The 26,751-nt window shown below is 49.4% G+C and overlaps 2 protein-coding genes across 14 annotated transcripts in view; one reads left to right on the forward strand and one right to left on the reverse strand.

The window, feature by feature from the left end:
* Positions 1-19,605, forward strand: part of FHIP1A (FHF complex subunit HOOK interacting protein 1A) — a 269,760-nt gene extending 250,155 nt beyond the window's left edge. For 12 of the 13 annotated variants that reach the window (XM_033403192.2, XM_033403199.2, XM_033403207.2 and 9 more), the window contains 5 exons: positions 608-798; positions 4,398-5,540; positions 12,157-12,335; positions 12,592-12,730; positions 18,525-19,605. In XM_033403192.2, coding sequence (XP_033259083.2) covers positions 608-798; positions 4,398-5,540; positions 12,157-12,335; positions 12,592-12,730; positions 18,525-18,784 — 1,912 coding nt within the window. In that variant the 3' untranslated portion in view covers positions 18,785-19,605. Of the gene's footprint in view, positions 1-607; positions 799-4,397; positions 5,541-12,156; positions 12,336-12,591; positions 12,731-15,537; positions 15,735-18,524 lie in introns of all 13 variants that reach the window. The other variant, XR_007476995.1, reaches the window with a different exon arrangement.
* Positions 19,606-25,141: 5,536 nt separating this feature from the next.
* GATB (glutamyl-tRNA amidotransferase subunit B) overlaps positions 25,142-26,751 on the reverse strand; it is a 76,641-nt gene continuing 75,031 nt past the window's right edge. Inside the window, exon 13 of the mRNA XM_004263631.4 lies at positions 25,142-26,677. Coding sequence (XP_004263679.2) covers positions 26,549-26,677 — 129 coding nt within the window. The 3' untranslated portion in view covers positions 25,142-26,548. The remainder of the gene's footprint in view (positions 26,678-26,751) is intronic.

Raw genomic sequence — 26,751 nt, forward strand, 5'->3', positions numbered from 1 at the left:
TGACGGGTCCCTTTGCCTTTTTGTGCAACTGCTGTCATTCAGTACCGACTCTGAGCCAGTTTCTGGGATCATGAGACAAAACTCTTGAAGGAGGTGCTTGCTCTGACAGCACATTATGTTGAGAAGGCAGACACCGAAATGATTGTGATTCTAGTAATAGTGCCTTAGTAGAAGGCTGTGAGCATAGTGGAGGGAGAGGGTAGTTCCATCTTGGAGTAGGAAGCCCAGAAGCCTTCCCGGAGAAGAGGACACTGAAGCCAGACTTTGCAGGATGACAAGGCATTTGTCAGGCAGGGGGAGGGGAAAGCACATTGCAGGGGACGGTTAGGGTAGGTGCAAAGGCCCGGAGGCACAGAGGGATAGCGGATCCATTAAAAGATGGGGAAGTTGGTGGAGGTTAAATTGTGAAGGCCCTTAAATCTGCGCCAGAAGAAAGAAGCCCTTGACAAGTTTTAAGCACGGGAGTGAGCCCTGGGGGCTGGTGGGATGGCTGGAGTGAGAGTGGGGAGAGGATGAGCCACCCCGGCTGTGACGATCGTGGCTTAGACGATGGCGGACTGGGAACGGACCTGCAGACACTGAACGCTGGCCCTTTTTGGCTTTCCAGGTATCTGATCCCTTGCAATCACATGATGCTGAGTCAGAGGTGGGCTGTGAAGGAGAGAGACTGTTACTCTGTTTCTGCGGCCAGGCTGCTCGCCCTGACCCCCGTCTGCTGCTCCAGCGGGATCACCCTGACGCTTGGGAACCAAGAGAGGGATTATATTCTCTGGTCAAAGTGCACGCATGAGAGTCCAGGTAGGAGTGTTCCCGACCTGGGTCCTTGATCCTTTAATCAATAGAAATTGAAGAGAGGCCAGGTGAGAAATTCAGGCAAGGCCTTACTGGGACTCGTGTTACAGCCCGAGGGAGGGAGAACAAGAAACAGCTTCCCTTGTTTGCTCCCCAGGGTGGAGCAAGCTGGTCCCTTAAGTGGTGTGAGGGGGGTGCGAATTGGTGGGTCAGGCCAGGAATCCTTCGCAGGGCCCTGCTTTTGCCCCTGACGCCTCAGAAGTGGCAGTTGGGTTTTGGCCTTTTTGTATCTTGTTGTTCATAGTTTGCCCCAACTGTGAATTGCACGCAGTTATTTTTAGTCCCTTATAGTTTCTTTATATTCTGTTGCTGGAGGAGCCGAAGAGATGTTTGTCCAGGTCCAGGCACTGCAGCGAAGGGTCCCAGGTCCCAGCCTGTCAGGGGAGGGACCTCTCGAGGGATAATCTTTAAACAAAAGGATGCCCAATTCCATCTCTCCTTGGATGTGTCTGTCTCTAGGTAGACAGGGAATGATGCAGTGAGTCCCATTTCTTTTCTGACTGACCACCTGGGGGTCCTTTCTGCTTTGTAAAGAGTTCTGGACGTTTGGTAATCAGTGTTCCTTGACGTACCCAGCTCTTACCTACTCAGTGTTCCCAGACCTTTATTTTAACTAGGCTTCCTAGCGCCATCCTCAGAGTCCAGTATGAATAGTGTACCTGTGTGTCTTTTTAAACAAAATGGGGCTGAGGGTGTGGAGGGTGGCTATAGCTAACACAGAATTAGCCCTTATTTTAATTTCCAAAGGCACCCGTTTGTGGATGTTTTTGCCTGCCAATGATATATCATTCTAAAATGTGAAATGTCTGATATGGCAAGAGTATATGATTCATTTGATTGACATCACGAGGGGTTTTTCATAAATACTTATTGTCCCAGAAGCCACAGTACCCTGTGGTGTTTGCCAGCCACAGCTGATCTTGTCCAAGTAAAATTTAAATGGCCCCCATGTCAACCGCGGCCCTCCCTCTGGCAGGCAGCAAAGGGGTGTTTGTGTGACTTTGGTGGTCAGAAGGCTGCTTCAGCTCAGGAGGGGTCTGCCTATCCTGTGACCACTAGGAAATGGTCCCTGCCTCGTGCTGACTTCCGTGTTTCCAATCTATATTCTGATATCCCCCCAAACAGTGTCATTCTGTCCACCCAGCTCTAGTCCTCTTTGATAAAAAGTATTTTGTCTAAGAGCTGGGCTACTTGACTAAGAAAACATCAGCATATTTGGTATAAATGCAATTCTTAGAAATTAAGGTTGTCTCACTGATTCTTAGTTTGTAAATAAAGATACAGTGTATCGTGGAAATTAATGCTTTATGTGGCAGTGTAACAAGCTGTACTTTCAGTATATTTTCCTGTTAGGTAAACTAGTATGCGTATCTTATATTTTCCTACCCAACTGTCATTTTTAAAAGCGTAGTTAAAAATTGATGTCTTTTTTGTTTACTAAAAAAGTTGTTTTAAGAATGAGTCTGTGGCTGACCTTTCTGCAGAATTCAAATTTCAGGTTAAACATATGATGGTTGAGTGCCTGCAACTTGCCACGTTCTTTCCCTGTGTTATCACATTTAATCCTTTGAAGACAGTATTCCCATTTTATAGATGAAGAAATAGACTCAGAGTGAGGGATTGACTTATTTAAGGTTACACAGAGGACACAGGTCCTCTGATTCCAAATTCCATTTCTTTCCGCTCTCCTCTCTCTGAGGTTGCCTTAACGGTGGCTAAGTGCCCTGATGGATAGGTGGTTACACAGGTAGGTAGGTGATTTTTGTGCGGTAGGTAAGAGCTAGGATTCTGAATCTCAGCTCTGCTCCTTCCTTGGGCAAACTACTTGATCTTTCTAAGGTTTTTTCCTCATCTGCTTTCCTCAAAGGGTTGTTCCAAGAATAAGTGATGTAGGACATACAAAGCTGTTAGAAAACTACCTAGTATGTAGTAAGTGCTAAATAAATATTATCAGTAGTCAAAGTGGATAAGAGGTAAACTTTTAAAAGTAGAGCTGTAAAACATGGATTATGTCCACCCTAACGACGTGAAAATGTGTATTCTTAAAGGTTCACTTGTGGCCCAGTCAGGTAGAGATTTAGACAATGAATAGGGTTGAAAGGTGTGGCATCGAACGAAAAAAGGAGAGAGGTTGACGTAAGACAACTTTTGCTTGATTTCTGGCTCTGCCACTGACTCGTTGGGTGATCATTGTCTCTGAGCCTAAATTTCTTCATCTGTAAATGGAGAAAATAGTATCTCCATGTAGGGTTGTTGTGAGGATTAAATTAGATAGCACTGACTGAGAAAGCGCCTGCCATGTAGTAGATGTTTAAGAAATGGTAGAGTTTGTGTTTTCCCTTGTCTGAGTTCTTTTTTTTTTCCCTAAAGGAAAATGTAAACTTAAATGCAGATGTCTTCATACCTGTTTCAGTTACACGGTTGAGAGCTTTTAACATCAAAGGTAGTCAGGGTAGCATTCTTAGGTTAAAAGGGCTATTTTGGGAGTGAATATGACTTTATCTTAAGTCACTGTTTGGTACATATAATTCCCAATAATTCCCAGGAAGGCAGAATGAATGAACAGTCTTTTCGAAAAACCCAGGGTTTTCTAGAGAAAATCTGTTTCCCAAATTCATGGATTATATAGGCTTTCCACTTTAGAGTTAAAGTAAAAAGCTTCTTAATTGCCTACTCAGTGGCAGGTACTATATTGGATATATTACCTAACTTAATCCTCCTGTTACCGACCAGGGATCTTGGCCTTCCCCAATCAATAGAAGTTGACTAGAGGCCAGACAAGAAATTCAGGCGAGGCTTTATTGGGTCCCCTGCTGGAGCACAGGCGGGAGCGAGAGCAAACAACAGATTCCCTTGCTGGCTGGCTCCCTGAGTGGAGGCCCAGCTTGCTCCTTATACGGGGTGAGGGTAAGTGCGGGTCCAGGGGTCAGGCAGGAGGGCTGGCTTAGGTGTTTCGCCCACCCCTTAGGTGGTGGTGTGTGCAGGGGGCATGCGCAGTACTCTGCTGTTGCTCCCGACACCCTGTTTTTGCTCCAGGCTCTTCAAAAGTGGCAGTTGGGTTTTTTGCTCTCTTTGTATCTTTTGGGTCCAGAATTTGCCCCAACTGCGCATGCACGCAGTTAGTTTTAGTCCCATACAGTTTCTCTGTATTTTGTTGCTTGAGGAGAGGTGTGTCCAGGTGCAAGCACTGCAGCACTGCAGCAAAGGGTCCCAGGTCCCAGCCTGTCTCACTCCCAACGACTTGAGAGGTTGCCTTCATTAGCTCACGTTTCTCTGAAGACTGATACCAAGTAACAGCCTTCTGTTGGTGATGGCCGGTATCTGACCAGCCAGATTGGTTTGTATGTTCTATGAGGATAGAGTTTCTATTCTTATTTTTCCCTATTAAAATCTAACTTTTTTTAATTGTTTGGAAATCATTTAATCAGAAATTATTAGAACCAAAGTAGCTGGTGGGACAAAGCCTTGGCAGCCGGATGAGTTGCATTCCCATCCATTGCCTGTGTCCCCCTGCCCGGTTCTGACTTGTGTGTCTCCCGGGGCAGGGCCCTCGGAGCAGCTGCCCCCCGAGGCGTTCTCGCCGTCGGCCTGCATCGTGGAGTACGGCAAAGCCTTGGACATCAGCTACCTGCAGTACCTCTGGGAGGCCCACACCAACATCCTCCGCTGCATAAGGGATTGCCACGTGTGGTCCGCCCTGTACGATGGAGACTCCCCCGACCCCGAGGCGCTTTGCCCGGCTCTGCTGGGCCCGCCCGAGGAGAGGGCTCCCAGCGCCACCTACCCTGTGCTCAGCCTCCCGCAGCAGGTCCCCGGGACGACGGGGCCCCAGCTGGCTCCCGGAAAGGAGAAGAGCCACACGGAGCTGGAGTGGGACGACAGCTACGACACCGGGATCTCCTCGGGGGTGGGTGGGGGCTGCCCTGGGCCGTATGAGGATGCAGAGAACTCGGGCCCCCCGGCCCCCGTGGATCCTCCCAGACACATCCAGGAGATGAAGAAGAACGCCATCCTGCTCTTCAAAGGGGCCTACATCGAAGAGTCCGACTTCCAGGATGACGTGATGGTGTACAGGTTGTGTGCTGAGAAGGATGCAGAGGACACCAGCGGTTCACGGGAGGATGCCGCGAGGCCCCCAGCCCAAGCCCAGACCCAGGTCCAGGGTCCCCCCGTGAGCAACGGCCCCTTGCCCGGCCCTCAGCCAGAGACAGATTCAGAGGAGGAACATGGTAGGGATGATTCGGACGTGTTTCACGGTGTGTCCAAGGAACCAGAAGGAGAGAACGAGCCCGAAGTCGCCCTGGAGTCAAGCCCCGAGTTAGCGGCCCCCAACCCCGAGGCAGAGCACGGTGCACGCCTGACAGTGGCTAACCCCGAGGGTGAAGATTTCATTGCCCAGTATGACCAAATCATTAAGGAACTGGATTCCAGCACCGAGGGCTTGATGGAGCAGAATTTCTCCTCTCCTGACCCGTTGCTTCTTACAAAGGAGCCCGAAGAGGAGGAAAATGAGAGCAAAGGAGAAGAAGAAGAGGGGAAGAAGGAACCAGAAGGGGAGGGGGATGACTTTGACTCTTTCATAGCTGAGGCTCCTGCCGCAGAGACCCCGCCGTCCCCGTTTGGAGCGAGAGATGAGGCTGCCTTTGCCGGTCACCGTCCCGCGAGGACTCAGAGCACCCCATTCACAGGTGACGCTAATTGCTTTGTGGTTTCTGCTTTTGAAAGCGCTTGTACGTATTGCACCCGGAGAGTGAGGAAGGTGCAGGTAAGGAGCGCTATCAGTTTACCTACTGGAGGGGTGGAACGTTTTTGTAAGCAGCAGGGAGGGGTGGTTTTATTTTTATCTTATTCTGTCGTTTGTTTTTTTTTCCCCCAGCAAATTAGAGGTTACATTTTGCCGTTGAGTAACTTCCCTTGATATGCCTTTGATAAAGTAGTAGGACTGACTAAACCACACAAGAAATCCAGTCTCATCATTTAATAGCCTCATTTCCTCTAGCCTAATTTATTTTTCTCCTTAGCATTTGCTTTTATGTGTATTTAAAAAAAATTACAGTTTCCCCCACTGGCATGTGTGCTTCCTGAGGGCACAGGTGTTGGCTTGTTCTGCTCTATCCCTGGTGCTGAACAGTGGAGAGAGCACATAGTAGGTACTCAGAATACCCCTTGAATCAATGTGGCTGTGTACACACAGCAGAGGCCACTGGGGTTAGTCGTGCCTTTGCCTGGGCCTGGGAGCTCATTTCAGTTAATCACAAAATCTTCATCCAAAAATAAGTAGAGTAAACCCACATAAACTCATCACTGTGCTAAAGAGTGGCTGTGTTCCAGTGATAAACCCCTAACAGCAGGTAGAAATCGCGGACGAGGCAAAGGGGTAGGATGGGGTATCAGGTAAGTGGAGTGAGGTTAGGAATTATGATAGAATTATTATCATTAAATTGTTACCCAAGTAAAATTGTCACTGAACTCAGGTTTGGCTGCTCGCAGCTTCAAAGCCAGTACTTGTCGGTAGGAAAAGAAAGATTGCTGTATTCAGGAGGCCGGCAACCCGGGAAGAAGGTGGACTCGTGTCCAAAAGCCAATTCCCCACTGCCGATCAGGGGGCAAGAGCTTTTAAAGGGGAGCTTCAGGGTGTATAGGCGGAGGGAGGGGCTCCCTGCAGAAACAGCACCGTCAGCTCTGACAGTCATCTTGAAATGAGTCACGCAGTGGTCTGATCAGTGTCATCTTGATTGTTTTAAGTACAGTTAGTCTTCAGTTCCAGGGTCGGTTTGTTCCCATTTCCCTGAGGCCAGTTCTTAGAACTGCAGCAGCTTATGTCAGGGATACAGTCAGGTCATCGTGTAGTTCACTTCTTCCACCTGGTGAGGGTTTCAGTATCTACAAAACAGCTCAAAGGATATGGCTCAGAATATTCTCTACAGCCCTTGAGGAGGAACTAAAGGGCCTTGACTTGGTTTCATGGCTAGACTGTTATTATTTTGTCTTGCTTGACTATTTTCCTTTGCTTTTTTAGTTTCTCATTTCTCTGATTAAATTTATTCTTTGGCTAAAGTTTTTCTGCAGGCAAGAGGCAGGTGGAGGACATGGCGGGGGTGGGGGGAGGGGGTCTGTCCTGGGAAGGCCCCACAGGGTCCTGCTCTGTTACAAAATCTGAAATCTTCAAATCGTGGTACAGAGGGACCTGGCACAGAGGAGGGGTCCTCAGGCTCAGGGACAGCTGGGGTGGGACCCCTGAATGGTGTTCAGTTAGAGGAGAGGGTCTTAAGGAGCCAACATCTCAGCGGGACAGACTGGCCTTGCAGTCACGCCTGTGGGGACTCCTGGCTCTGGTGCTTCCAGCCATGTGGCCTTGGTGCCCTAACTCGGGGAGGACCAAATGTGATCCTGAGCTGGGGTGGTGGGCCGTGTCATGACTGTTACCACAGGCAGCCTCCAGCAGCCTCAGCTGAGGCTTGTCCTTCCCTGGCCAGCAGGGGGCAGCTCGGTGGGTGGAGATCATGCTCCCGCCTCCTTGGATCACCCAAAATACACGAAGTCACAGCATCTTCCAGTCCAGCCAGGCAGGCTTAACGTGATCTCAAGGAGCTCTTCCGTCCTCCTCCAACTTTTATTCATCTGTTTACGGATGCCTGAAAATTTATTTAAACAGGGAGAAAGCTTTTAATTCCACAATTAAAAGGCTTGAGGTCTAGCTGAGATAACATTTCAGTGTGAATGGGTTTTAATTAAAATTCAATCAGTCAATCATAAGTAAAAAGGATTAGATAATCTGGCTCTTCCCAGTTGATAAGGGGAGGGTGGGGAGAGCTTGGTGGGAGGAAGAGGGCAGAGTAGCCTAGCTCAGTCCCAACTCTGCCCTAGGGCTGCCCCATTTACTCTCCCCCAGCAGTAATCCTACTTTGTCTGCGGTGTTCTCCAAGACGTCAGGACTACCCACTGCTAATGAAGATTGTTCTTTAGAATGCCAGCCTATACAAGGAGCTTCATTCCTGGGCAATATGCAAATTGAGGAAATAAAGTATAGCTTAGGGCAAAAAAAAGCTAATACACCACCTATAAAATAACATCAATATTTTGAATATGATACACCTGAACACCGCCAAAACATAACCTGAGATTTGGGTACGTATAGGTAATTTTAACTAAAACGTTGCCTGTTTCCTCCTTTGAAGCTTGTACACAGCTTCAGGAAACGTCTTTTCTCTTTCCACGTTTGTGAACTTTGTAGTGTCTAAACTTCTGAGTTTGTTCTGCAGCATTTGCTTAACTTCCCTCTCTCCATGGAATCCTGATTTCCACTGAAAAGAATTTGCTTCTCAGCAAAATCAAAGCATTGCATTTCATTTATCTAATTAATTTTATTTATTCATGAAGTCAGCAATCTTTTATTGATCCCCTAATAGTTGGCAGGTTATGTGCTAGGTACTAAGGACACAAAAATGAAGGGATTTGTAGACTTTCAGAAGAGACGTCAATAAAGAACTATACTCTCTTAGTGAGAAATGTGTTAGTCATTGTATCCAAATCCTGTGGGAGCCCTGTGTGGGGAGTGGGAAAGGCTTCACAGAGGAGGGGCACAGTGAACAGAAGCTTCTGGGTAAAAGGAGCTGAGAATGACAGTCCAGGCAGAGGAAACAACAGGCAAGGAAAAGGAGCCTGACAGCACATGGGGGTGACAAGGCATGGGTCTTGGGGGGTAGAGAGGAAGCCACAAAATTGGTTGATGCCGGCCCAGGAGGGCCTTTGGGCCACGCTGAGGAATGGGGGCCTTGTGCTCCTGGCACTGAAGATGCCCTGGAATTATCAGAGTTGGCGAATGATGTGACCAGATCCGTGTTTGGAAAGGCCAGCCTTGGAGAGTGGGGAGAGAGCACTGGAGTGAGGAGAGGTTGGTGCCAGGAAGATCAAAGTAAGAGACTTGTCATCATATCAGGATTTGAAATGCATCAGTAATAATGTTTCTAGGAACATTTTCACAGCTGTGCTCACATGGATGTGCTGAGATGTGTACACAAAGATGTTCATTGCAGTGTTGTTTATAATAGAAAGAGACTAGAAATAACCTATATGTCCACCAGTAGGGGACTGTTTTGCTAATGCAACACCCATGGCAACCAAATATCTTGTGAATGAATGAGACAGTTCTGTGTGTGCTGATGTGGGACGGTCTCTGGGAGCTGTTGTGCAGTGGAAAAGCAAGGGGCTGAACGGTGTGTAGACAGTGTTGTCATTTTATCATTTGTTTAAAAAAAAATACCAGGAGATACACACACACACACACACCCTGGGAGGCAAGATAGTGTGTCAGTTAAGAGTCCTGGCACTGGAAACAGATGGTCTGAATTAAAATTGTGACTCCATTTACTAACTGTGCACTTGGCATTCTGGTCATCTTTAAATGTGGATAAATAATAAGCACACTTTGTAGGGTTGTTGTGAATATTTAAGTAAGTTGATACTTTAAGAGTGCTTAGAACACTGCCTGGCACATAATAAGTGATTAATAAATGTTCTGAATGATAATTCAGTTATTAGTACTTATTACGTATGTGAAACATTTCTGGAAGAATACACTTGGATCTGTTAACATGGGTTACCTCCAGGGAGGAGGCCTGTTCTTTATATTCTTATACTGCTTGAAGCAGAGAAATTTTAAATCATTTTAGTCTTTATTAAAATAGAAAAACCGTTGCTGAAGTCCAGACAAGAAATGAGGCGTCTCTGGCGTCAGGCAGTTCTGGCAGGGGAGGTGGCGGTCCACGTTTGGGAGATGTTCCAGGGTGGACTCTGCAGAGCTGAGGTGCAGGGTGATGGCAGCTCCCCTCGGAGTCTGGGAGCTGGGGTGGGGGGCCACTGAGGCAGGGAAAAGAGGGCTTGAGGGGAGAGAAGGAAACGCCATAGTATTCGTTGTTCTGAAAATTCAGTATTTTATAGGTGCGGAAGTTATCTGTCTTCCTGGAAGAAAAGGGGGAAAAATACACCCGGCGTCACCCCCCCACACCTGTAGCTTTCTGAATTGTAGCTGACTTTTCTCGTTTTCAGCTGCTTGCCAGTTTCCCCTAGCAACTGCATTTTGCTAAGGAGGTTTTTTTAAGTGCTAGAAAGCAACTAAGAATAAAACAGGAACTTGAAAGTGTTTAATATATGTTTCTTACTGCACACGCCTAAGAAGCTGTAATTAATGTTGTTAGTGGATTATAATGACAATCTGCTGACCTTGACCTAATATTCTGTCGTTCAAGCGAGACAGCGATGACCCTGACTCTCACAGGGCGCGGGGGCAGGCTGGGTTTTTTCCTCCCTCTCAGTAGTGATGGACTGTAGACTTTGTCCCCTGCCGCTGCACTGTGCAGCTTTCGTTTTTGTAGGATGGCCAGGTGAGGCCAGCCCTAGTCTGGGCCTATGGCAGAGAAGCTGAGGGCTCCACTAAGGAGACAGGTTTTATAGGAGACTCTTTCCACCCAAGTATCACCTGATTCACCTGTCTCTACTCCTCTGGAAGGAAATAGATGCTGAGCCCCAGGGACTGCGGGGAAAGCCCGGGTCTGGGGTGGAGGAGTGAGGACAGCAGCAGCCTTCCCCTGTCTGCCTGGAAGACTAGAATTAAGAAGAGCTACCGGTGACATTTTCGGGGTTCTTGATGGAACCCCATCAAGTTGCTTTCAAAATGGGGTTCCAGTCCAGAGTTTCCGAATGTGTTTGGCAAAACTCTCCCAGTTTTGTAAGCAAGGGCTCTCTATTCAAAGAATTCATTGACCTCCTGTGTCATGGAAAGTGACTCAGGAGCTCTGTCCCCGACCCCCAAGGATGGGGAAGTTGGGGCTAATCTCAACCCACAAAGGGAAAGTGTCTCTTCTGAGTTCCCAGGCCCCTAAGAAGACATCCTCTGTGCTTGTGGCACCAGGAAGATTGCCATTATCCTGTTACTTGCAGGTGTGGTTTGCTGTTCCCATTTCTCACAGACAGCTTCTGCTTTCTTACAAAAAGGGTTTAACTCTTCCGCTAACCAAGGCTTCTGAATGAAGCATCTTGTGATGAAGTATGTTTTTGCTAAACTCATATTAATGTTGGTGAAATCTTCATAAGACATGCTTATTTATCAAGGGTTATGTGCTTTTGTCATAAATATGCCATGGTTTAGTGACATCATCAATAGCTCCACTGGGGGAAATAGAAAATTCTCATTGATTTTGTTTAATGGACCACTTTTATGGTGAAAATGGAAAACATCTTCAAGTAGTTTTAGTAATGGCAGATTTATTGCCTGGATGTTCCCTGTCTTCAGTGAACACAAACAGAAAGCATATTATTTTTCTAGTGGCCCAGATTAGTCACAGCTTCTTTTTGCCTATTGTTTTTTTACAAACTGCTTTTATAGTGATAGGGATTTTCTTGTTTAAGGAGCCTAGGACACACCAAACTCCAGCTCTCCAAACTGAGTCCCTTCCCTCTCTCTCATCCCCACCTCCCCCTGAAAATTAAAGCATGGCTCTAAAATTACAGCCAAGCCCACCTTTACCTCTCATCTTCTCTTCTTCTGGTTCTTCCACATTGTGACACTGACAAGACAGAGTCTTTCTCAGGTGCTTTTGGGGGACAGACAGTCCCCCGTTCACAGTGCTGCTGTTTGGTAAACATAGTTGTATGTGTTTGCTATTCTTTAACGACATGAAGATTTTTTTGTTACTAAAACTTTTTTTTTTTTTCGGTACATGGGCCTCTCACTGTTGTGGCCTCTCCCGTTGCGGAGCACAGGCTCCGGACGTGCAGGCTCAGCGGCCATGGCTCACGGGCCCAGCCGCTCCGTGGCATGTGGGATCTTCCCGGACCAGGGCACGAACCCGCGTCCCCTGCATCGGCAGGCAGACTCTCAACCACTGCGCCACCAGGGAAGCCCTAAAACTTTTAATGGCCTCTAATGTTTGCATGACGCCCTACAGCACGCAGCATCGCGGGATGATGAATGCCATGTTTTTGAGCACTGACAGCCCCAGGAGATACAGAAATAGTATGAAAAGTATATTTTGATTTTAAAAATTAAATTATTGGTCATCTGGTTTTTTTAAAGGTCTATGATAATTTTCAAAGTATTAAAACTGCTCTGGGAGTCAAAATACTAGCTACCACGCCCGTGTTTCTGCTTTCTTTTCGTGGCGGTGGTGTGTCTTGCGGTTTGGTTTTGAGGCAGGAGGCGACCTGGCCGCGTCGGCTGCACCCGGTGGCCCCGGCAGCTCCTCGGTTTTCGGGACGGATGGCCCGTGTCCGCAGCCGGCCCTGAAGCCTCGTGTCCTTCCACAGGCCCGTTCATCAGCGTGGTCCTGTCCAAGCTGGAGAACATGCTGGAGAACTCTCTGCACGTGAATTTGCTGCTCATCGGCATCATCACGCAGCTGGCCAGCTACCCGCAGCCCCTCCTGCGCTCCTTCCTGCTCAACACCAACATGGTCTTCCAGCCCAGCGTGCGCTCCCTCTACCAGGTACCGCCCCGCCCCGCCCCGCTCTCATCCATTTGCTCTCCTGCCCCTTCTGTTACCTGTTATGCCGGTTGTGTTGATTGGTCTAGACAAACTGCGAAGCTTTAGAAGTTTCGTGTGGTTTGACGTTTCGAGAGGGCCCTCCCCAGAACACCCAGGCAGTTAAAACCCTGCGGCGGGGCCTCTGCCTGACAGATGTCCTGATGCAGGGTGGAAGTCTGTGCTGAGGCGGTAGCGTCATTAGTGCTGCTTTTGACAGGTCCTCGCATCTGTGAAGAACAAGATTGAGCAGTTCGCCTCTGGGGAGAGAGACTTCCCCGGCCTCCTCATCCAAGCCCAGCAGTACCTGCTCTTCCGCGTGGACCTGTCCGACCCGAGCCCTGAGGCACCCACCAAAGGTCAGCCGCTCTTCCCTTTCCCCAGCTTCCCGACGTGGAGTCACAGGTGCTGCCTCAGCTCCTGGACCCTAAAAGCATCTCAATAGATTTCCATTTTTAAGCAGCAGGGAAGAGCCTCCCCTGAGCGTCCTTAAACCCAAAGGAAAGTCTACCCTGCCCGCACCCGGCCTGGTCCCAGTTTGGAGGGTCTAGCGGGGCACTTGCGTTCCTAACCGAGTAGTGCAGGGCAGGAGTGATGTGGGGACTGCCGCTAGAATAAATAACTTAGCACGTGTGGGCCAGAAGGGAGCGGTATGTGCACACCCTGAGCCGTGTTTTGGTCGGTCCTACCCTGAGGAGGGCATCCGTTCTCTTTATTATGTTTTCAGATACTCTCGGGCCCCAAATGAATGTGCTTTAGGCTCTGGAAGGTAAAACCCACTCCCTTGGAGCAGTAAGAAGCAGTAAAGTTTAGGCACCCCTTAGCCCTCCTGAGCGCACCTTCCATCGGCTCAGGAGGCCTGGCCAAGTGGGCGTGGGGCGTGGGGTGGCGGCCGACCGGAGCCTGAGGACCCTGCCGGCGGCCAGGCCTGGGGACGGGGCTGCCTGGCCTCGGGTGGGCTCTGCTGGCGCAGGTTTGACGCCAGTTGTCTCCTGAGCTGTGGCCTCAGCCTTGGTGAGAGGGCAAGCCAGGGAACGGCCCACATTGCGCTGGCTTTCGCTCATCTCCCCTGGACAAGCCAGGCTTCTTTGTGGCAGGTGAACAGTGGAGAGAGCAGGGCTCTTGGTCCGGGGCTAAAGCATGTGATCGGAAACACGATTTGGAGTGAGAGGCAGAAGTGTAACTCGGGGCAGTGTTAAACCTTTGAGGGAAGCTGAAAAAACCCCAGCCCTGTGAAGGCATGACCTTGCCTCTGTGTAGCTGTTTGATCTCGGTCACTTGGCCTCACTGGGCCTCGTGCTCCTCGACTTTTTTTTTTTTTTTTTTTGCGGTACACGGGCCTCTCACTGTTGTGGCCTCTCCCATTGCGGAGAACAGGCTGCGGACGCGCAGGTTCAGAGGCCATGGCTCACGGGCCCAGCCGCTCCGCGGCATGTGGGATCTTCCTGGACCGGGGCACAAACCCGCGTCCCCTGCATTGGCAGGCAGACTCTCAACCACTGCGCCACCCGGGAAGCCTTTTTTTTTTTAATTTTTAATTTTATTTATTTATTTTTGGCTGCATTGGGTCTTCACTGCTGTGTGCGGACTTTCTCTAGTTGCATCGAGCAGGGGCTACCCTTCGTTGCGGTGTGCGGGCTTCTCATTCGGCGGCTTCTCTTGTCGCAGAGCACGGGCTCTAGGTGCGTGGGCTTCAGTAGCTGTGGCACGCGAGCTCAGTAGTTGTGGTGCACAGGCTTAGTTGCTCCGTGGCATGTGGGATCTTCCCGGACCAGGGCTCGAACCCGTGTCCCCTGCATTGGCAGGCGGATTCTTAACCACTGTGCCACCAGGGAAGTCTCTCCTCGACTCTTAAGTGAAGGGTTTGTCTTCCATCTCTCGAGTCCTTTCTGGCTGTAGGACTCAGGGTGTGAAGGGCATTAGGACACCGCAAGGCACACTTTGAAAGAAAGGGGGGCCCTGTGCCACTGGTGAAATGAGGGGCAGCTTCTAGCCTTGGCCCTGGATGAGAGCAGGCGGGCCATCTCTGGAGGGGAGGAGCGCCCACGTCTATGGGAAGGTGGCCTGCAGGCCCCACGTGGCCTCTCCTAGCCCCGTGGACAGTCGGCCTGTTGGCTTGTCCCTTCTGAGCAGGGGGCACGCTGTGTGACTCACCCTGGGAGAGACGGTGCCTCAGCTAGCTTTTGCGCGTAACAGACCACCACAAAAGCTCCGGGGCTCAAGACAAAGCCATCATGTGTGCTCATGAGTCTGTGTGGTTGCCCGGGTGATCTGCTGGCCCGGGCAGGCATGGCTGATGCTGGCAGGACTCGCTCGGGGGCTGCCGTCAGCGGGCGGCTGGGCATCTGGGATGGCCCGGCTCACGGGGGTGGCTGCTGGCCGTGGTGATGGGGGTCCGCGTTTCTCGTCATCCAGCAGGTTAGCCCTGGCTTGGCAGCTTCATGGCTGTAGGGTTGCAAGAGTGAGAGCGTGAGCACACGCAGTCTCTTGAGGCACCAGCTCGGGACTCCACCGGGTCGATTCTGCTGTATTCTGCTGGCCAAGCCACTGGGCAGCCCAGGTGCAGGAGTGAAGCAGACCCCCCACCTCTTGATGGGAAGAGCTGCAAGGGATTATGGCAGTTCTTGCAGTCTTCCAGACAGAAGGTGACCTGCGTCTCCCCACACTGCACTCTGGGCTTGGTCTTCACTTGTATCTTGCAGTTTGTAAAGTGCCTTCCCCGACAGTTTTACTTTTCAAACAGCACTGTGCAATGGGCAAGAAAGGTACTGTTAGCTTCATTTTCATAGAAGGGAGCTGAAGTTAGAGGCCCGGGTGGTCAGCCAGGATCACTAAGCTCGGGTGCCTACACACCCTGACCAGCCTCCTTGACCTGCACGCTCCAGGTGAGCATGCCTTGTGCTCTGTCCTGGCCTCAGACTGATGGTGGCAGCTGCCAGATACGTGCCCAGGGGGGTCTTGTTCCCACTGTGTAAGGTGGTCAGTTAGGCAGCTGTGGGCGGTGATTTCCAAGGTCTGTGACTCTCAGGGGACATTGACTTGTAGGAAGCTACTGTCAGGATCGAAGACTTCTGTTTGATGGAATTTTTCAGATTAACCTCCTAACTTCGTTCAGGTTAGCAAAGTGACACCCTCCCCTCAACTTCAAAAATCTCTCAACGCACAGAATGACGAAGGTCTCCGTCCCCTTGTACAAAGCTGAAGGCTTGCGTGTGATGTGATTGCCTATAAATGAGATGAATCTGGGAGCCCTGTTCTCACCGGGACACAGAGCAATGAGTGATTAGAATCCCGTAAGAGGCCACATACTGGGGTGTCCATGTCCGTGCGCCGTGCGCCTTGTCTGATGCCGCTGACAGGGAGGTGAGGGGGAACGGATTTCTCTCCTAACTTCTCAAGTCTTCCCAGTAGTATCTTGAAAACCCTTTGTTGTGGCTTTTCAGACCCAGGGCAACATTTCAGGAAACCACTCCTGGTTCTGACGTTTACTTATACTTCCCTCCTCCCTGCCTCTGCTCCGGGCACTGCAGCCGTGCCCTGGGCCCTTTTACGATGGACGCCCGCAGCCCGAGCTGCTCCGTCACGCAGGCCCTGGTGAAACCAGCCTAACGCTTCCAAAAGAAAAAGTCCGGGTGGACTTTCTGTGCTCCTGTCACATTGTCACTCTTGAGACTACTGGTCTCTGAGGCTCAGCTACTTGCCAGTCTTTCCATTTTTCCCCTCAACCACAGAGGTGGTATTTTCTAGTATTTAGCTGTATTCAGAGTCCTTTCACTGATCTCTAATTCTAGAAGGGGACCAGGTAGGTATTATCTCCATCTTGTGGAAAAGGAAACTGAGACGTTATATGATTAGCTAATTGCCAGGTAAGGACCATAACTCGGGTCTCCTTGTTTTTGAGTTGAGTCTGACTCACGGAAGGGCCAGTCCCACGCTGACAGGACAGAACCACCGCCAGGACTTCCCTGCTGGCCCTCCGTCTCCCTCCCTGGGCGCCCGCCTGCCTTCATTAGCGAAGACAGTGTTGATTCTTAGATTCAAGCTAGGTAAATGAGCCTAAGCGATGACGCTTTTTAAATTCCTGGATCGCGCTGGATAAACGATCCACAAAAGCCCTTCTGGGGGAAAAGAGGAGTGAATTGGAAAGAGGAAGACGGAGATGAGGAAATGAACCAGCTCCAGTAAGATCAGGTATAGGGAGGACCTGACGTTGGTCGGTCCCTTCCCTCGTTCATTCAGCAAACGTTTATTAGCTGCTTCTGTGGATGAGGAAGCGTGTTAGGGGCCATGAGGGACACGTCGTTTAGGGGCTCAGCTCTCAGAAACCTGGAAGTCTGGTAGAGGAGAAAGAGCATAAACAGCGACGCAAGTCTGAAGGGCACTGCAAGCCCCAGTTGGTAAATAAAATGAGTGGGAGGCTAGAGCAGGGGATCACTTCAGGGCAGGAAACGGGAGTGGTCTGTAAAGCCAGTGACGGCTGAACCGACGCTGGTGTGATGGCTGACACTTACCAAGAGGCCCTTGTGTACATCATACCTGTTGACTCACTTAATCCTTACCGCCATGAGGTTTTGACAGATGAGGACATTAAGTACAGAGAGGTAAAGCAACTTGCCTGGTGTCGCTCAGCCAGCAAGTGGCAGAGTCTAAGCCTGGTGAGGTTTAGGTGTGCAGACACGGGCAAGGGAATGCCAGGTGGGGGAACCAGCACGAGCAGTGTGGCTCTGGGGCTGGTGCCCGGAGTGTCCCATCCCCCGCGGCATCAGCCCAGCTTCCTCAGTGAGCCTCGCCGGGCCCTTTGGAGAGCCGGGTGCCGCAGTGCTGGAGGGCTGGGGTGGAGGTACTCAGGCGTGGTCCCCCAAGGGTGGCAGTGTGCTCAGGGAGGTCTACACTTTCGTCCTCATTCTGTTGTCAAGACATATTGTGAGTTTCTGCTGAAAGGTAGCAGCAGATTCTCAACAACTTCTCCAGTTCTTTATGGCATGAACTGTGATAAGCTTTAATCTAAAAGGATATTTGAAGCAGTAAAGCGGAAGTTTTTTTTTTAACACTAACGACGATAGTAGTGAGATGTGGAAAGTACTATAAATGTCAAGAATTTTTAGTACCACAGTTAAGCGACACTCTGAGAAGAGTGTTGAAAAATGGGACTGAATTCTAAAAAGCAGCCAAAATAATGAAGAGCTTGAATATAATGATTTATAAGGAGTAATGAGTCTGTTTGAGTCGGGGGCAGAAGAAGGCATAAATAATTCTTGTCAATGTGAAGGCCGGAGAGCTTCAGGAATTAAATAGTTGGGAAAGTTGAACCATTTTAATTGGTAAAACTGATTTGATATGAAAATGCAAATCACTTGGGTATGTTGAAGTTTGGTTCGTATCATCTTAGACCTACATTTTTGAAACTGAAATCGAAACTCCTGGAAACCTTCCTTGAATGGAAGGTCCAAGCCACTTGCTGCCACGAGCTGCCCACGGTGGCGGGAAGTTCCCAGTCTGGTCTTATCAGCACCCAGCTTCCTCTCCGTTATTTCCAGCCTTTAAAAGCCTTCTTCCATTCTATTCTCCACAAAGGCTGGAAGTCCTGGCCAGAAGGGGCTGGGGATCAGCAGGGAGCCCAGGAGGCTGGAGCCCAGGAGGCCGGAGCCCGGGCTGCGGACGGCAGGGCGTGGTGTGTGTAAACCAGGTGGCCTCCGGCAGCTCTGCCGGGTGGTCAGGGCTCAGCTGGCAAAGGGCGGACGGTCACCCCGACCCTGGGAGGCCCCTAAATAACCGTCGCAGTGACCTGTGTCCTCACTTGGTTGACGCGGCCGCAGGACGTGCCTTCTTCCTTCTCCCCCCTCGCCAGGCCCTGGGCGGGGAGGGTTCTTGATAAACCCATATTCTTGCCACAGTTTCTACATGAAGGCCCTCCTACAGGATTTGGGATCAAACTCTCATGTCACATGCCCAGTGCTGGAGCTGATCTGGGCAGATCCGTGTGTCTCAGAGTGGTGTGAGGGGGGGACTGGGGGCCGTGCCTTGAGACTCCAGTCAGAGCGGGAGCTGAACCCACACGAGACACTCCACTCCACACCCCCCCAACACACACACTTCATTTAAGGGGTGGGCGGAAAGGGCTCTGAAGGATCACCATGGCTGTCTTCCTTCTAGTTTCAGATCCCGTTCAGGACGCCTCCAGGACAGGGAGCAGCCGGAGTTTTCTGGATGGCCCCCCACGAGTGCTTCAGCCCTTCCTGACAAACAGAGCCAAGGTGGCCGGGGTGCCCCCCAGCCTGCCCCCGCCCGTGCGGGACACCATGCTGGCGGCCGCCCTCTTCCCCGAGTTCCTGAAGGAGCTGGCTGCCTTGGCCCAGGAACACTCCATTCTCTGCTGCAAGATCCTGGGCGACTCGGATGACAGCTACTGTTAGCTTTTTCTTTTCAAATAGAGGTTCTTGTTTTTTTTAAAGTTTTAGTGCCGTGACTGAACGTTAAATGCAAAGCTGCTTACAGACACCTCTACTTTGAGACTTCCTGACGATACTTGATACATGGGGAGGGGGGTTTTCTGTGCGCCTCCTCTCCCCAGCCGGATCTTCCCACCTTGTACCCCCTAGAATCTAAGTCTTGGCTCAGTTTTTCCTCCTCAGAGTTCTTGGTCCTTATTCTCCCATCCCTCGGAGTCAGTCAGCTTGCAGCTTAGATCACACCCAGCGAACACTGGGAGGCAGTGATTTCTGGAGGTGCCCACCTCACAAGGCCCTTCAACAGCACGTAAGAACGCACACCTGCCCCTGTGGCCTACTGCGTCGTGGCTTCTGTCTTCTTATTAAGAGAAGAATAAAGATGGAGCCCTTCTTGCCTCCGTCACACAAGCACACAGCATCCGTCCCTTTGCATTTTACTTCCAAGACTTGTATTCCGCCCAACACGTGTTGCCTTACAGCGCAGGCAAATCCACTGGTCTCAGCTCTCTGCCTGGGAAGTCAGATGTAGTTGGAGAGAATTTGGAATGCAGGGAAACGTTCTTGTTGCTCGAGAGCTTTCTTTGCTCAGTATATCACTACCTAAACACTGAAAATAGCCTTATTTTAGTAAGATTTGCACAAGATGAACTATGCCTATGCAAAATGTTACTTTGGCTTTTAGGACTTTGATCGGTGTGAACAAAGCGTGGTATATGCTTATGTAAGAAGACAGCCATCATTATTTTTTTAAGTGTTTTATGAAAAACAAACTGGTTCATCTGTGACACTGTCTCATAGTGGGTTTTTTTGGAGGGTTATGGTGTGGGGGAAAGGATAAAAGTAAACTAAATACAATCTGTACAAACCTTGGTAATTATTTTAAAATCTGTTTGCTTTTTCTAATATGTTGCACTTTGTAGAGAAACGGGAACTGTACAGCCACTTAGGGAACCAGGATGTAAAGGCAAACAGGTCGCGGGGAGCCCCGCCAAGCCAAGTGCCTGCTGGGGCCTCACTCCACACAGAAACGCTGCCTTCTGAGTAATGGGGTTCATCACGAGGCCCCACCGTGATGTATTAGTGCCTCTCTGCTCTGCAGCCTGCTCTGCCAGGTGTAATTATACTTAGAGCCATGGTCTTCCTACCACAGAGAGAGGGGCAAACACACAAGATAATTAATTGTGGGCTAAAAAAGAACGAGACAATACACGACTGATATTCATGGATATTAGATTCCACTCTCCTGTACTGTGGGCAGGTGAGAAGCACGTAAGCAGGGTGACCCCCCCCCCCCGCCCCCACCCCACACACCCGGTTTGGAAGGAAATTGGAAGCCCCGGGTCTCTGTTCTTTCTGTGGGCATCTTGCTGAGCCCCGGGGGTGGTCACAGGGCTGGTGGTGGTGCCTCAGGAGCACTGGTTCGGTTTTAATCAATCAGGCCCTAGTACAGGAAGGGCGTGGAGGAGAGAAGCACATCTGAGACGCTGCAGAGCCGAGGCTGCCTTTTGTGTTTCAGGGATCTTGAAGCGAGTGAGCCAGTCCTGGAATGAAGCCTCAGGAGCTCTGGCTGGGGCTGGGTGGCTCTCAGGAGTCCCGCTTCGCGGTGCTTGCAAGTCTAGGCAAGGAACCAAAGAGAGTGATTCGTTGTACATTTCTGACTTCAAACTTGTCCGTCTTGAAAGATGGTTTGCCCGGCTGCGGTGCAGAAGCCAGAATGTGCGAGGCCCAGCGGACTGGCCTGCTCTTGGCTTCCCGACATCCACTTGCACTTGCATAAGTGTCTCTACTGGAAAAGTCAGTGGCTCAGAGATGGAGAGAGAGGAACAGAAGATGAGCTTCAGCTGTAACGTATTATCCTCCAACTTTGCTTTGCACAAGTATGTATCTTCCAGTTTGGACTCACCAGGTATATAGGAAGCTAAAGTCACGTCTGAGAGCCGTATTCTTCAGCTTTCTGGTCTGATTTCCACGTCTCTCCATTATCTGGTGATGGTGTCGATTCTTCTCCTTGAGTCCATGTTGCTCTATTATAAAAAACCACAGTCCCCTTTGTGGAAGGCATCATCTGGGAAAGAGTATTTTTTTAAGTAGGTACTTTTATAAAAAAAGTAGATTTGCTTTAAAGGAGGACAGAGATGACCGGTGTGGGGTGAGAGGCAGGAAAATTAACTAACTCCCATGGTGGGGTGCTGGTAGCAAACCCACATGACAACCCAACCTATTTGGAGGTGGACGCTGGTTCCGGTTTCTGAAACCACTGCAGCCCTCCACCAGAGTACTGAGTCCAGCGTTTCTCAAAATGAAGTCAGAAAATGGGCCTGGAAATATATTCTAGGGAACTGGTGAACCCATGCAGTTGAGGGGAACAGCCAGGTGGGTTAGGTTAAGGATGGTTTGGGGGTGGTGTGGACATGCGAGAGGGAACACAGCAGAAACTGGAAGCTAAAAATAGGAGAAGAACAAATCCTGGGGGGTTTGGAGGAATGAACATTGATCTAGGCAGATAGGAAGATACTGAACAGCAGGGGGTGGCAATGGGAATTCCTTGATGGGAAAAGTCTCGGTAATGAAGTAGAATGTTCTAGTCATAAATAGGTGACACCCTTAGAAATCTCTTTTGCGATGAGTTTGGGGAAGGATTTTGAACGATACTTGGCATGCTTTAAAATGTGCCAGTGCGTGGATGCCTTTGTATGCGACAGGCCCCCAGGACTCAGTGGACACGGGCTTTGGTGCAGCCCCTGAGGTTGGCGTCGCTGTGTCGAGCCTGGTGGCCCCGGGCAGCGGAGGTGAGTCACGGGTTCCTGGGGCATCACATCCTTCACCTTGATTCATAACTCAGAGTCTGACGTCAAGTTCTAGGTAGAGTGGATTTTGTGCTTCAAAATATAGGAGAGCACTGGGATACTTAAAACTGATTTTTGGAAGTGGCCAAATGTTTAAAAATGTTTGTTTTTAAAATTTGAAAGTGATTCCAGGTCGAGTTTAGCCTAAAATACAGTTTTATGGAGTGAATTACAGATTCCCAGACATGAAATGGGAATGCTGGAGTAACCAATCAGAGATGTGGTTTTATTAGTAGGTACTTCCTTTCCTTCCCTGGTATTTAGAGGAATCGTGAAATGGTCCCCACTTGACTTAGTAAAATACTTTGACGAGCTGGGGTTGGAATCGATGCCTCTGTCACGTGTAGGGAGGACGCATTCACTTCTTCCGCGGGTCCTCAGGGGTACCTTTTCCTCATCAAGTGGCTTTTACTTAGGTCTGATGCAGTCGTTGATTTTCAGTCCACTGAGACATCCTGGCTCCAGGGTGTTGTCAGGAGAGCATCCTCTTATGAGTAGAATCTAGAGACAGGATACGTGACTGTTCAGGTTACCTGTTCATTTTGGGCAGCCCATGGTACTCGGGGTTGAAAGTCATTTTTGATGTCTCGGAATCAGCCTGGCTGCCAGGGTCAGTGTGGGTGGGTTTCCAGCTGTGTTCAGAGGTTTGGGGTTGTGGGTAGGCTGCCCGTGCTGAACGTGGGTCAGTGTGCCTGGGCTGCTCTCCTTGGGAAGTGCGGCCCCGGCGGGGGTGGGACGTGTCACCGGTGTGACGGCGAATGTCTGCAGCGCACACCCAGCTCTCACGCAGGGATGGGTCGATGTAATTGCTAACTACCAGCCGTGTATTTACTGAAATGCTGGCACCCTTGGCCATTTGTATGAAACACTTTATTGCGGGACAGCTGTTACTGCATGTGCTACTTCGAGTCACCCCAGGCCGGGGTAATTCGTGGCTCCCCTCGCGTCCCAGCCAGCTTTGGGGTATTAGCTCTTCCTGAACAGCAGCCCTCTGTAGCTGAGGCCACAACGCTTTAAGTCGTTAAGAAGATATTCTCGGCCCCTTCTCGCTTCAGCCGTCAGACTGTAAATCACACAACACTCATTCTCCATCAGATAACAGCTTAAGACAGAACACTGTCAAACCAGTTTGTACTCCATTTCTTAAATCACATCACGGAGGAAACATTTTAAGAAAATGGAGCTGACTTTTTTTTCCTTTTTGAATGATCGTCATAAACTAACGCTGTAGAAAGAGCTCTCAAAAGACTGAGCATTGTTTTCGTGATAATTTTGCCTCAGTAAATCCTCTCTATGTTCAGGCGTTTATTAGGCCATTACTTGTTTTGGAGGACAGATCATCCTGGCAGCTCATTAACTGGATAAACGGGGGCTTCAGTGAAAGATTTTCGTTGAGGCTTTGTAGGGACCAGAGGGACAGGGGCAAAGTTCTTTGGCCTCTGCACTTGGAATCCTAAGACAGGGGCCGATTTTAGCTGGGAACGCCCCTCCTGTCCTGTCATCATTGTGAAGTTTGTTCCTGTCACCCCCACAAGGAACAAGGTTGCCAGTAGGGTCTGCCCGCGTGCGTCCCATACATATCTCAGGCATCTTTGGGGAGCCTTAGATTTACTGTGTGCTTTCTGAACCTGACAAAGCTTACGGCAGCTCTTAGGCCAGATTGTGCATTTCATGGAGCTGAGGCTGCAGAAGTCTGTGCTTCTTAGGGCAGCAGCTGACTTTTTACTGGGACAAGTCTAGAAAAGGCCCACCTGTAACGAGGTACCATTTTGCCCTGCAGATATTTTAAAAGAGATTATTTGGTGTTGGCAATATTACTTAAATGATTTTTGCTAAGACGTCTGACGAAGGGAGACAACAAGAGAGGATTTCAATCAGCGGTTTCCATCTCACCATCGAGGGTCTGCTCTGTTCACAAATAATCCACAAATGCAATTTGTCTAAAATCTACTGAAGAGGCGTGACAGCCATTTCCATGCTGCTTTTGGTGGTGGGTAAAATAACATGGCCTTTCATATAGATCTAGTCGTTTTTTTCAAATAGTCCTATGTGGAATCCTTGAAATTATGTGGCTAAATTCAATAGACATGAAAAATACAATATGGATTGTGGGTCCTGGCCGTAAGCTATATATTGAACTAACCAACCAACGCAAAGCTCTAGGAGAGCGTTTACTTGAAAACAATTCATAGCCTTCTTCCAGATTAGCCATAATTACCAAAAAGAAGGGATGGAGGGAGCTCAGCTAAAAACACCCTTAAACTTGGTATAAATAATGACAAGTTTTTTTCCCTGGGTTGTCTACATCTTAAAAGATGGGAGCAGAAGTTCACCTTGATGCATAAGCCTGGACAGAGTCAAGAAGCTCCTTCCTAGACCCAGAGTTTAAAAGCCTAGTGGATGGCAGCACCCACCCCTCACACAGAGGGACTCCCACAACAGGTTGTCCATTAATTTTGCTTTATAAACTTAATGAACTTTTGCTAAAAACGGATCCTGTGCCAGGTGGCATGCAGAGTGCTGCGGCTGCCACCCCTCCCCTCCCCCCAGAACCAGCCGATCAACCAACCTCCTCCTCAAGCCACAGGGCACCCGGGGGAGCCAGTCTTCCAGCACGTTGCCCTCCCAGCCTCCAGGTGTGCGGGCTCCAGTGACAGATGGCACTGGCTTCACCTGTGGTGCCAACTCATACATTTCAATGAGATTTCCCCCTGAATAGCAAACAGAGAACCAGACTAAATTCACAATCATGCAAAAATGTATTTAAAATTGTATTTCACTGAAGCCCACTTACAAGTAGAGCCATACTTTGTGAATTTCTTAGGCCGTTAGATAAACATGTATTTTGAATATCTAGTCAGGTTCCAGGGAAGATATCTGAGCTGTGCTTTGGTATGTTTTTTTCTTTCTATGAGCAGTTACAACACCACAATCTCATTTTCAGGATTTCAGAAGTGGGCCTTCAAGACAACAGGCAATTGTCAGAGCTGGATGAGTTAGCACTGTAAAGATCCAGTGCTTTTTTGTGTGTTGGGGTAACTGGTTTATAACATTGTATGTTTCACGTGTGTAACATTATATTTTGACTTCTCCATACACTACAGCGTATTCACCATCAAAGGCTGAGTTTCTGTCTGCCACCACATAGTTGATCCCCTTTACCCATTTCGCCCTCCCTCTACCCCCGACCCCAGCAATGGCATTTTTCTCCCGAAATGATCAGTCCATAAGACGGTTTACATATGACGTGATATTGTTGGTAAATGGCCTTCATCTGGCTGTCCCCGCCCCTCCCAGACCCCACTTAAGTAAGCCCTTGATTTAAAATGGTCTGGAAAGATCGTCCAGTGCTTTCTGTAAGGGTTGATGACCAAGAAGCCAGACCTCTGGTGAAAATGGAGTTTGTAAAACAAAACTGAATCTTATCATTTCTTACAAAATCATGATCCCGCCAGATTCCAGACTCAGGAGCCACGGGGTGGGGGGTGGGAACTGGCTCTGCCTTTCTCTCTCGAAAAGAGGTTTGATGAAAATGTTTTACCGTCAGGCCCAGGAGTTTTCAGTACTGCAACGGGATGCGCGAGGGGCACGCGGCTTCCTGGGTGATGTAACGTACCGTATTCTCTTAACACTTCTAAGTCACTCATTTCTTAAAAAGTTAGTTTTTTCAAAAACCTTACCTCTTCATGCTTGTCTGAAATAAGCCAGATGACTGGTCCCTGCTTTTCTGGCTGGGAAGAGGGGCAGTCCTCTCTTTACTCCTAGTTAGGGAAGTCCTGAGCGATCGTCTGCAACCAGGAACCACGAGCTGCTAAGTTGGTGACTCTTCTCCGGGTCCCCAGCTACCACTGGAGCACCGTTCATGACGGAAGTGTTTGTGCTCTTCTTAGTACAAGAGAGAATTCAGTGTAAAATCAGGGCCTCCAATGATTTTCTTTTATGTCACAGTTTATTTGACATGTGCTTTTAAAAAACAGCACTTGCAAAACTGGTCTTTAGTGTTGTGAGTCAGAGGTAACAAAGGCGTGCAGTGAACAAAGGGGTGCCCCAGTGCGACAGAGAAATAGTATTATTGCCACGAGAACAGGGGTGAGGGCAACGCAGCCTCCATGGACTACTGTTAACTGTACCACAGTTACCATTAAAGGTCAAGATTTTGATTTACTAGCTTACCATCTTATTCTTTCCAGGCAAAACAAATCAGTTTAATGTTACAGCTTTTTTTTCGCCTTTTAAAACTTTTCGGTCTGAGGGTGGGAAGGGGGGTTTGTCCACTGCACAATCTTCGACGTGTAAGTTAATTTTTTATGTGATGTTTCAGCATAAATTTTATTCATTAAATTTATTTGAAAACTTCTGTTGTCTTTTTTTACCAAAAAAATAAATAAATCATTTATTTTCAGACCTCTGCCTTCTGGGATCCGTGGGCATTGAATGGGCAACATCACTTTTACTCAGTGGATGGGGGAATACATTCCTGGTACTCAGACTAATGAGAGCGCCGCAAACAAAATACTGCATCCAGATCACGGCCTCTCTTCATCATTGCTAATCCCCAGCACCTGGAACAACGCCCGGCCCTTAGCACGTGCTTAAAAATATTTGTTGAGGGACCTGCGGGATGAAACGTTTTCCTAGGGTGGTGACAGTATCCGAAACAGCATGTGGCACTGAGCTCGGCGTCACTGCGCACTAGGACGTGCTGTTTCTCACCACTGCTGCACCTCCCCCGGAAGCGTGTGATGTCGATGAAGCAACGGCGCCAGGCCTGGTCTGCGTGGAGGTTGCACCTCAAGGCGCAGGTCAGGCGGGGCGTCTGGCTGGGGCCTAGGACGTCAGCGCACAGGCTCCAGCCCGGCCGTGGCAGGGGGACCCGAACCCGTCACGACGACAGCTGCCTCTCCAGCACCTCCTTTATCACCGTCGGATCTGCTCGGCCGAGAGTCGCTCTTCGGACCAACCCGATCAGTTTGTTTATGGCCCTGGGGTTTCCCTTCTTTACATCCGTGACCTTTAAAGACAAATTATTTTAGAGGAGAAAATAGAGGCTCTCGCCTAAAAATCTTAAATCAAGTTTACGTTTAT

Source organism: Orcinus orca, chromosome 4 (assembly GCF_937001465.1).
Source record: "Orcinus orca chromosome 4, mOrcOrc1.1, whole genome shotgun sequence".
NCBI classification, from domain to species: domain Eukaryota; kingdom Metazoa; phylum Chordata; class Mammalia; order Artiodactyla; family Delphinidae; genus Orcinus; species Orcinus orca.